Source organism: Oncorhynchus mykiss, chromosome 23, assembly GCF_057628025.1.
Source record: "Oncorhynchus mykiss isolate SJ-2025 chromosome 23, ASM5762802v1, whole genome shotgun sequence".
Classification (NCBI taxonomy): Eukaryota; Metazoa; Chordata; class Actinopteri; order Salmoniformes; family Salmonidae; genus Oncorhynchus; species Oncorhynchus mykiss.
The window spans coordinates 41149844-41161809 of NC_143044.1; the positions used below are offsets into that span (position 1 = coordinate 41149844).

At 42.7% G+C, this 11966-nt stretch overlaps 1 protein-coding gene across 2 annotated transcripts in view; it reads right to left on the reverse strand.

Annotated features, from left to right (window-relative positions):
- LOC110503027 (kinesin-like protein KIF19) overlaps positions 1-10543 on the reverse strand; it is a 76325-nt gene extending 65782 nt beyond the window's left edge. The window contains exon 1 of one of the 2 annotated variants that reach the window (XM_036960747.2): positions 10030-10543. In XM_036960747.2, coding sequence (XP_036816642.2) covers positions 10030-10068 — 39 coding nt within the window. In that variant the 5' untranslated portion in view covers positions 10069-10543. The remainder of the gene's footprint in view (positions 1-10029) is intronic. The other variant, XM_036960746.2, reaches the window with a different exon arrangement.
- Positions 10544-11966: the final 1423 nt, after the last annotated feature.

Here is an 11966-nt window from a genome sequence, read left to right on the forward strand (position 1 = left end):
GTGCTGCTATGGTGACCAGTGAGTTGAGATAAGGCGGGGCTTTACCTATCAAATACTTGTGGATGATCTGAAGCCAGTGGGTTTGGCGACGAGTATGAAGCGAGGGCCAGCCAACGAGAGCATACAGATCGCAGTGGTGGGTAGTATATGGTGCTTTGGTGACAAAATGGATGGCATTGTGATAGACTGCATCCAATTGTTGAGTAGAGTGTTGAAGGCTATTTAGTAAATGACATCGCCGAAGTCGAGGATCGGTAGGATGGTCAGTTTTACGAGGGTATGTTTGGCAGCATGAGTGAAGGATGCTTTGTTGCAAAATAGGAAGTCGATTATAGATTTAAATTTAGGATTGGAGATGCTTAATGTGAGTATGGAAGGAGAGTTTACAGTCTAACCAGACACCTAGGTATTTGTAGGTGTCCACGTATTCTAAGTCCGAGCCGTCCAGAGTAGTGATGTTGGACAGGCGGGCAGGTGCGGGGAGAGATCGGTTGAAGAGCATGCATTTAGTTTTACTTGCATTTAAGAGCAGTTGGAGGCCACAGAAGGAGAGTTGTATGGCATTGAAACTTGTCTGGAGGGTTGTTAACACACTGTCCAATGGGCCAGAAGTATACAGAATGGTGTCGTCTGCGTAGAGGTGGATCAGAGAATCACCAGCAACAAGAGCAACATCATTGATGTATACAGAGAAGAGTCGGCCCGAGAATTGAACCCTGTGGCACCCCCATAGACACTGCCAGAGGTTCGGACAACAGGCCCTCCGATTTGACAGACAAGTCTATAAGAGAAGTAGTTGGTGAACCAGGCGAGGCAGTCATTTGAGAAACCAAGGCTGTTGAGTCTGCCAATAAGAATTTGGTGATTGACAGAGTCGAAAGCCTTGGCCAGGTCGATGAATACGGCTGCGCAGTAATGTCTCTTATCGATGGCAGTTATGATATCGTTTAGGACCTTTAGCGTGGCTGAGGTACACCCATGACCAGCTCTGAAACCAGATTGCATAGCGGAGAAGGTACAGTGGGATTCGAAATGGTTGGTAATCTGTTTGTTAGCTTGGCTTTCGAAGACAGGGTAGGATAGATAGGATAGATACAAGTCTGTAGCAGTTTGGGTCTAGAGTGTCACCCCCTTTGAAAAGGGGGATGACCGCGGCAGCATTCCAATCTTTGAATCTCAGAAGATAGGAAAAATAGGTTGAACAATTTCGGCAGAAAACTTTAGAAAGAGAGGGTCCAGATTGTCTAGCCCGGCTGATTAGTAGGGGTCCAGATTTTGCAGCTCTTTCAGAACATCAGCTATCTGGATTTGGGTGAAGGAGAAATGGGGGAGGCTTGGGCGAGTTGCTGTGGGGGGTGCAGGGCTGTTGACCGGGGTAGGGGTAGCCAGGTAGAAAGCATGGCCAGCCGTAGAAAAATGCTTATTGAAATGCTCAATTATAGTGGATTTATCGGTGGTGACAGTGATTCCTTGCATCAGAGCAGTGGGTAGCTGGGAGGAGGTGCTTTTATTCTCCATGGACTTTACAGTGTCCCAGAACTTTTTGAGTTTGTGCTACAGGATGAAAATTTCTGTTTGAAAAAGCTAGCCTTAGCTTTCCTAACTGCTTGTGTAGTGTATTGGTTCCTAACTTCCCTGAAAAGTTGCATGTCATGGGGGCTATTCGATGCTAATGCAGTATGCCACAGAATGTTTTTGTGCTAGTCAAGAGCAGTCAGGTCTGGAGTGAACCAAAGGCTATATCTGTTCCTGGTTAAAAATGTTTTGAATGGGGCATGCTTATTTAAGATCGTGAGGAAGGCACTTTTAAAGAATAACCAGGCATTCTATACTGATGGGATGAGGTCAATATCCTTCCAGGATACCCAGGCCAGGTCTATTAGAAAGGCATGCTCGCTGAAGTGTTTTAAGGGGCGTTTGACAATGATGGTGGGGTGGTCGTTTGACCGCAGGTCCATTACGGATGCAGGTAATGAGGCAGTGATCGTTGAGATCTTGGTTGAAGAGAACAGAGGTGTATTTGGAGGGCAGGTTGGTTAGGATGATATCTATGAGAGTGCCCGTGTTTACGGATTTGGGGTTGTACCTGGTAGGTTCATTTATCATTTGTGTGAGATTGAGGGCATCAAGCTTAGATTGCAGGATGGCCGGGGTGTTAAAGGGATAATGAATCCAGTTGTTTATGTCGTCTGTTTTGGGAAAGTACCTGCATAAATGCGCACCCAAAATTGCGCACATAATCGCTACATCACATTTGACATTGTCTGTAAGCTTGAGATTAGAGGTCGACCGATTAATCGGAATGGCCGATTAATTAGGGCCGATTTCAAGTTTTCATAACAATCATCAGCTCAGGGGTTCCAATCTTGCAACCGCACAGTTAACTAGTCCAACGCTCTAACCATTGCACTCCACGAGTAGCCTGCCTGTTACGCGAATGCAGTAGAAGCCAAGGTAAATTGCTAGCTAGCATTAAACTTATCTTATAAAAAACAATCAATCATAATCACTAGTTATAACTACTAATCCAGTTTAGCAGGCAATATTAACCAGGTGAAATTGTGTCATTTCTCTTGCGTTCATTGCACGCAGAGTCAGGGTATATGCAACAGTTTGGGCTGCCTGGCTCATTGAGAACTAATTTGCCAGAAGTTTACGTAATTATGACATACATTGAAGGTTGTGCAATGTAACAAGAATATTTAGACTTAGGGATGCCACCCGTTAGATAAAATACCGAACGGTTCCGTATTTCACTGAAATAATAAATGTTTTGTTTTCGAAATGATAGTTTCCGGATTCGACCATATTAATGACCAAGGCTCGTATTTCTGTGTGTTATTGTGTTATAATTAAGTCTGATTTGATAGAGCAGTCTGACTAAGCAGCAGCAGGCCTGTAATCATTCATTCAAACAGCAATTTTGTGCGTTTTGCCAGCAGCTCTTCACAAGCACAGCGCTGTTTATGACTTCAAGCCTATAAGCCTAATGGCTGGTGTCACCAATGTGAAATGGCTAGCTAGTTAGCTGGGTGTGCGCTAATACTGTTTCAAACGTCACTCGCTTTTAGATTTGGAGTAGTTATTCCCCTTGTGCTGCAAGGGCCGCGGCTTTTGTGGAGCGATGGGGAACGATGCTTCGAGTGTGGCTGTTGTCGATGTGTTCCTGGTACGAGCCCAGGTAGGGGCGAGGAGGGGGACGGAAGCTATACTGTTACACTGGCAATACTATAGTACCTATAAGAACATCCAATAGTCAAAGGTATATGAAATACAAATGGTATAGAGAGAAATAGTCCTATAAATACTATATTAACTACAACCTAAAACCTCTTACCTTGGAATATTGAAGTCTCATGTTAAAAGGAACCACCAACTTTCATATGTTCTCATGTTCTGAGCAAGGAACTTAAACGTTAGCTTTTTTACATGGCACACATTTTTACATGGCACATATTACTTTCTTCTCCAACACTTTGTTTTTGCATTATTTAAACCAAATTGAACATGTTTCATTATTTATTTGAGGCTAAATTGATTTTATTGATGTCTTATATTAAGTTAAAATAAGTGTTCATTCAGTATTGTTGTAATTGTCATTATTACAAATAAAAAAATTGTCTGATTAATCGGTATTGGCTTTTTTGGTCCTCCAATAATCGGAATCGGTGTTGAAAAATCATAATCGGTCGACCTCTACTTGAGATCATTTGCACACGAAAAATCATACAATGATGGAAAGACCTGTGTGTTGTCCTTGTTAATGAAGACAGAAAGGAGCTCCGACTTCTTAACCATAGCCTCAAATTTGTCCCGCACATTGAATATAGTTGCAGAGAGTCCCTGTAATCCTAGACTCGGGTCATTCAGGAGAGAAAAAACATCACCTAGACGGTCAGACAAGTGAAAATTATGGTCAGTAAAGAAAACTTTAAACTTGTCTCTCAATATAAAAAAAATAACGTGTCAATACTTTGTCCCTTGATAACCAGCACACTTCTTCTGTATGTTATAAAAGCGTTACATGGTCGCTGCCCATATCATTGCATAATGCAGAAAATAAAAGAGAGTTCAGGGGCCTTGGCAGCAAGAGTGTCTCGGTGGATGCTGCTGTGTACCCAAGTGGCGTCGGAGCAAATGCTTGCAAGCGCTTTACCACTCCACTGTCTCTCTGTCATGGCTCTTACGCCATCAGTACAGTACAACACATCTTAACCACCAAAGTCCATTGGATGTCACAAAGCTGTCCAGTGCTTGTTATATAAATATTCATACACATAGCTCATATAAACAAAGACATTCCGTCGTAAGAACACATACACCCAGCCATAAGACTGACCCCCTCTTCCTTATATAAACACACATCTCATCTCCCTCTAACTGGCCGGTCCCAAGAGCAAAGAACTTTTGCTGTGCACCAATGGGGCCCGCTCTGGCTAGAGCAAGGCCCGCCTCCAACCCTCCGACCAGTCAAGAAGACCGAAACGACAAGACTCCACCTACTTTATTCTATGTATAAAAATGTATGTAACCATTGTATAGGCCTCTTTTTCACCTGGCTCCTTGCCGAGTTATGTGAACTAGGTCCGTGCACGTAAAACTGCGGGACAAGATATCTCTGACTCATTAAAACTGTCTTTTGTTACAACTGAAATCCACTCTGTCCAGCGTCCGTGATTTGGTCTCAACTCTCCAGTATTTGAACACTAACAGAATTGGTAGCAGAGTTTGGTTGTTCTCGAATTCGATCTATTATAAGTTAGTGTGAGAGGACGAGACTGATCACGGCTAAAAAATCAGACGGAAGAGTGACTTCCCCAGCCATTCATCTTGCCTCAGGAAATCTGATCGGAGCGCTCTATATAAAGGTGAGCAGAGCCCGTTATATCGAAATCTGCATATTGTATTATAGCCTAAACCAAATTTTGATCAGAAAGTACTGGGCGTGAGTATGAATCGGTGCCCAAATTTTTTACATAAGAACCTAAGACATTGATCGGGGAGATCTTGTTTTGCTCGTTTTTATTTTTTATTTGTATTTTTATTTTTTATCAATTGGCCTATGATTAGAAGTGTAGTATGCATGTAAAAGTTCCTATTAAATAAGTGCTTACTGTTTAATTGGTTTTGTTTAGAAGTGTAGTATGCACGTAAAAGTTCCTATTGAATAAGTTCTAAACTGTTTAATTGGTTGTGTTTAGAGATTTAGTTAATTAATAGATCGACTGAATCTGCATGTAAAAGATCCTATTGAATGAGTTGTAAACTGTTTAATTGGTTATGTTAGAGGTGTAGTCGAATAGATATAGGATATGTAAGTTTGGCCTTCCACTAGACAGAGATCGGGAATGATGTGGCTATTGCACATCAAACAATAAACATAAGATGAACCAGAGTTGACATTCCATGATTTGGAGATGGGGGAAATTAAATTGAAAGAAACGTTTGTCGCGGAGTAGGTTGGGATACGTAACTGGGCTATTATGCACACGTGCTGGTAGACAAAGCCACCTTAGTATCGAATGGAATACTGATTTTCATTTTTTTCATTCCTGTTGATATTGCCTAAAGTTTAAAATTATTCTGACAATTGCTATAGAATCGCTCGAATTTACTGATATAAGTTCATAAAGGAATTTACTGAATTGTTTACAGAAAGTATTTAAATAATTCACTGAACAACTCTTAGTTGTCTAGACATTCTATCTATATTTCCTAAAGAGCTAGAATTACTCTGAAAATTGTTATAGAACCGTATATATTCACTGATATATTGTTCCAAAAGGAAATCGCAGAATCATTTATAGAAAATACCTAAACGAATCGCTGAACAAATTCAAATAAAATACCGGTGAAATACACACGTGGCGGGCGTCACATACTGATAACCCCCTTTGTCTCGACCAGGGACAGGCTAAGCATACAACGATAGAAATAAACACCACATAGTAAGGATTGAATATACCTAAATAACGCATTATACACATTATCAGACGACTTAGATAAAATGTCTGCAGCCATCACGCCCAAACAAATGATTGCAGTAGAAACTCAAGACCAAGGGGAGCAGCCAGAGAACACTCAGATCGTGGCACAGACTGTCTCTCAGATGATCCAACAGCAGGCAGCCCCACCACCCCATTACCCTCCCCCACAGCGGTATATCCTGCAACGGCAACGGGCTCAACGAGGCCCCTACACTGGACCATACAGAGGGGGAAACTACCAGTGGTATAACTGAGGAATTCCCGGTCACTATGCCAGATATTGCACGAAACCACTCTCCCCGCAGCAACAGCAATGGAGAGAAAGAGGAAGAGGACGTGGAGGGGCACCAGGAAGAGGAAGAGGACCCTCTCCTAGACACATGCAGCAGGAGCAGCAAGATTACAACCAACCCTACCACTTCAACACCTGATCACCCAGTAAGAATGATGAGGATGCCACTCCTGCCGATGACCACACTGTCTGAAGCCCAAGAAGTGTACTGGGTAAAATGCCTACCCACAGGGCCTGCCACCCCTCACATCCAGTTTAAGTTCAACCAACTGAAAGCTCAAATCTACACTCTGCACCCATATAAGACTCCCCAAGCTGAGATCCATTGCACACTCAATGCAACAGAAACTGATGACTTCCTCTACACTGCAGACTGGGACGAAGACATGATGCACCTGACCCCACCTATCAGGTGTTGTACCATTGGGTGTGGCCCAGAGGGGGTGGCAGCACCGGTACGATCAAGGAACCTCCATGCACCCCTGGCCTGGACGGCTGAAGCATCAACAGCCATAGCACTCCTGAAAACAGATCTATCAGCGGCAGCAGCTCTGACTGCACCTGACTACAAGAACAAGTTCCATTTGGATGTTTCTGGAAGGGAAGGATTCACCTCATCCGTCGTATTCCAGAAACAAGAGGGGGAGAGAAGGGTCTTGATGTACTACTCTTCAAACTTGACCACATTGAGGTAGGACAGTCAACATGCTCCAGATACGTTGCTGCAGTAGCAAAAGCTATTGAAAAAACAGCTCACCTCGTGATGTCACCCTTCAATCAGCCATCATCCCTCAACCAGCATCGGCCAAATTAGCTGAAATCATCGGATTGACGCAGGTCCTCATCAGAGGAAAAGGAAAGACTGAATATCTATACAGACTCAGCCCATGCCCATGAAGCAGGCCACACTGATGGACCCAGAACTTTTATGAGAAACACATGGCCCCACACACGAAGGCAAACTAAAGACCCTCCAAAAAGGCCTCGCACATCTGGTGGCACCCTCACATAAAAAATATGACTGACTTATTTTATGACGATGATTTATTTTGTGACGAATGCAATGGTTGTGACAGACACAACCCAAAGACACCATATCAAACACCAATGGGCTCATACGTAATACCTAATGCATGTTTTCAGGATATTAGGATAGACTACACCGACATGGGCCACGAAAATGTATCTAAAGGCAAACTCTATCTCCTAGTCATAGTAGATAGGTTCTCCAAATGGGTAGAGGCAATACTAACAAAAGGGGAGGATGCTAGGTCAGTCTTTTAAGTGGCTACAAACCAAACTAATACCCAGGTATGGCATCCCAAGACAAATCAAATTTGACAAATGGCTCACATTTAACAAACACCTGAGACAGGTGGAAGAAAGATTTGGCATAACCCACAGATTTGGATCTGTGTACAGGCCCCAATCCCAAAATCTGGTGGAACGTCAAACCAAAAGCAAAAGCTAAGATAGCTAAAGTATGTGCCTCATGGGATAATGACTGGTAGAGTCATGCATGGTCCACCAAGGGAGGGAGGTCATATGCCCGCCCTTGATGTACAACAAATTGTAATGTCTAATTATGTGAAAAAACTGACGGTTCTCTCTGCAGCACTCTCTACCCAGGTTCACAAGGTCCAGGAGGGGGAGCTGCCGGGGGACACGCCACTACTGAAGGTAAAGGTTGGTGACGGGGTGAGGGTTACAGTCCACAAGAGAAAGTGGCTGGAACCCAGGTGGACTGGACCGTACGAAGTGAAGGAGGTTACTTCACACTCAGTCCAGGTCAAAGGTAAATCAGGCACACCTTGACACCGCCTTACACATTGCACCCCAGCCCCAATTCCTTCTAGAACACTGACTGAAGTCAGAGCTGATTTGAGCGGCCTAAATTCGATTCCAAATGAAGACACTCCTTCCTCAGGTGATGCGGCATCAAACTCCGCCTCCCCTGAGAAGGGAACCTCGCCCAGTTAGAGGGAAATTTCTCCCTCTCTGGGTGAGGCTGGGGATATCTGGTCCCTTATTTGTGATATTCATACTGATATTTGGAGTAACCCTAGGACTTTCACATGGTTAATTGAACAACTATTTCACCCTGCCACATCACATACACCAACCCCTACACATGTCCCTAACTCCTTTCCTGATATCACTCCCTCCAATCACTCCCGTCCCAAACGTAGCACTACACCTACAGACCCACCATGCAAACCAGACAAGGTTAGGAGCACCACCTTATGTATACCCACGATTGCAACCGCCACCTTTCTGCTATAGTTTTCACGTCTAATAGACGTGAAGAGGGGGATTTGTTATATAAATATTCATACACATAGCTCATATAAACAAAGACATTCCGTCGTAAGAACACATACACCCAGCCATAAGACTGACCCCCTCTTCCTTATATAAACACACATCTCATCTCCCTCTAACTGGCCGGTCCCAAGAGCAAAGAACTTTTGCTGTGCACCAATGGGGCCCGCTCTGGCTAGAGCAAGGCCCGCCTCCAACCCTCCGACCAGTCAAGAAGACCGAAACGACAAGACTCCACCTACTTTATTCTATGTATAAAAATGTATGTAACCATTGTATAGGCCTCTTTTTCACCTGGCTCCTTGCCGAGTTATGTGAACTAGGTCCGTGCACGTAAAACTGCGGGACAAGATATCTCTGACTCATTAAAACTGTCTTTTGTTACAACTGAAATCCACTCTGTCCAGCGTCCGTGATTTGGTCTCAACTCTCCAGTATTTGAACACTAACATGCTTTAAAAATATCCTCTCATGTTGTCCTGGTTTCCAGAAGATGTCTTCCTTAATTGACCCCCCATCCCCCATAAACGTAACGGACATATACCAGGAGCAGTGCCAGAGCTGCCACATTTGTTGACTCATCCAGCTGTAAGGCATATAATTCACTGGCTTATATGTGAAGCAGTAATTGTTTCAAAACATCTCCTGCCATGTCACTTATGCGTCGAGAAACAGTGTTGTTTGATGAAGTCATTGTCTGTGTGGTTGTTTTGGTATTTTCTCCCAGCATTGTCCCAGCCATATCCGAAAGAATTTAGTCCTCCACAATAGTGTGGGGCTTGCCTCTCTCAGCCACTCGGTAGCTCACCATAGTCTTCTAGCCCCTTCTTATTAATTGTATCTGATGCTTTTATACATGTCTTACTACTTGAAAGTCTTCTTTATTCTCGCTCTAAAAAACTCCCGTGGCTTATTTTCAAACCGTCGTGTTTCGTTTCTAAATGTCTGCGCAAGAGTGAAGGTTTCCCGCGAGAGAGTAGTGGTTACTGTGATGTTCAATATTTGACTAAGCTACCTGTATTTGACATTGTGTTGTTATTTCGCTGAACACTAGATGGTTTCATTTTATTTTTGCCAGTGAAAACGAGGCTACTCTGTCGAGAAAAAAACCTTACCCAAATGTATAGGCCCGTTGGACAATATAAATGTACTGTTTGAAAATGTGAAGAAAAAAAAAAATATATATATATCATTTTTTAAAATTGTGAATCACATTTTTATTTGGCGTTCCCCCGGCATTGCGCGTACACCAGCAGTTTGGGAATATCTGGCCTACAGTAGTCTACACAATTATCTAGTCACACCTTCCACGTGGCATTCAATTAAAATGTCCCCATAAAGGTAGGCGATACTACACTACTGTTCTCGCAGCAATAGTACAGAAGTGTGACAAAGTGTAGGCAGGCTACGCTAGTGTATCGTACTTACTGTCAGTTGGTGGTCTTTTGATTCGCCTGTGTCATTCATGGCCACTGGTGGTTGGAGTATCCTCGATTGTTAGAAAATAGTGGCTAAACTGGACATCGGTCAGACATCCTGCTCAATACCTGCACGACCCCTCTCCACCCACCTGTATGGCTTGTCCAATGTCGAACTCGATTGACGACAACAAGCCTACAAACCTCTACCTTTCCTCAAAATAGTTCTAATTTATTTACGGTTAAATAGACATCTATCGCCAAAAGTTCACTCTTGCAAAACAAGTCTGATATAACAGCATAAAACGAGTAGCCTCCATTCCATTTAATCTATTCTGTTTACAGAAATAATTAGTTTGTTCTTTCGCCCATGTCTTTGAAGACATACGAGGATGCGGACGGAGAATGGCAGGTGTCCACTGTTGACTTCCCTTTCCCTTCACTCTCCCCTTCGCTTCTTTTATCTGACGACTCGTGTGTTGTTCCTGGATACCCTTAGAGATCAGTAGGTAGTTTAAACAGACAGGCAGAGGTGCGTAAAGCACCTGAGTAAGCAGCCGTTTCTTCGATTTGCCGCGGCCCAAGGACGACATCTGGTGGATAAATCGATGGCGCATAGAATTGCACTAACATCTCTCCAAATTACGGTGACGCAATTGCTTGCCCTCAATACTAAATAGAACTTTGACTTTCATATCTAATCTTACTCCAGATCAACAGTCTGGGAGGACTTAACACTACCACTCAACACCCTCTGCAAATGTTCTGCAGTAAATCCTTGCATTTTTTGTAATGACTGGGTGCTGCCTATCTTGGCCAGGATGCTCTTGAAAAATAGATTTTAAATGTCAATGAGCCCTCCCTGGTTAAATAAAATTACAATAAATCCCCCCCCCAAAAAAAACAAAAAAAAAGAACTTTGACTTTCATGTCCAGACTAAAATATTACATTCTAACATACGTTTATAGAGCTAAATGAAATGACAATTCTCATATTTGTTTTATGTGGGCAGTGTCAAACGTATTTAACCCGAACCCTTCAAGGTCAACTTCGAAGGTATCAACATCAACAAAAGCGAATGTTAATCAAACCTAACCTACATGAATACAAATATAAACAATGGAAGAGAGACTGTCATTATGCATAATGTACTTTGTAATATTCATGTTATACCAGTGCAGTGGCATATTTTTATATGACCTGCTACCACCAATGCTAGCATAGCGTTAATTTAGCACTCATTTGCACGTGAGCTATCTAATTGCTCACAATGAGGGAATCTTATTTGGACAAATTTGCCTACTTGAGCAGTAAGCCTAGGTTTACATGTACAGTTATGTAATCAATTTGATCGTTGATTTTCTGTGTTTCTTCAATGTATGCCTTGTCTACTGTGTTAATTGTTTCAATTGTGTTATGTTGTTTAGTAAAGTTGACATAGAAGTCACCCGAGTCTCTGATCTCTTTACTGGAGCTAGTATAACTTAATGTACAAAGCACATTCAGCTTGCCAGTATGTCTATATGGTATAGTCTGTCTCCATTCTCATGAGGAAAGTAAATGGCATTATAAATCAGGATAGGTAGTAACTGTATATATATGCTCAATGAAATAATATTACAAAGTTATAACATTTATCAACACAATTTGAACAGTACATGACAAACATAACAAGTCTGTTGTTCACTGCAACAATATCAGTAGCTTGTCCTGAAGCAAAGTGTTACAACACATCTGCTGGTACCACTTTATATAATATTTCTAATGAAATACGTTTGTATTCAGTGTGACCGTCAAACCTCAGATGAACAGCACAAAAAAATTTGTCTGGGTAAAACATGGGCGGAGTCAAACGTTTGACTCCGCCCACATTGAGCCCAGCCCGAATTGCACACTGCAGTCAGGGGTACTTGGGTGAAACTGCATACCAACCAAAAGCATCTCCA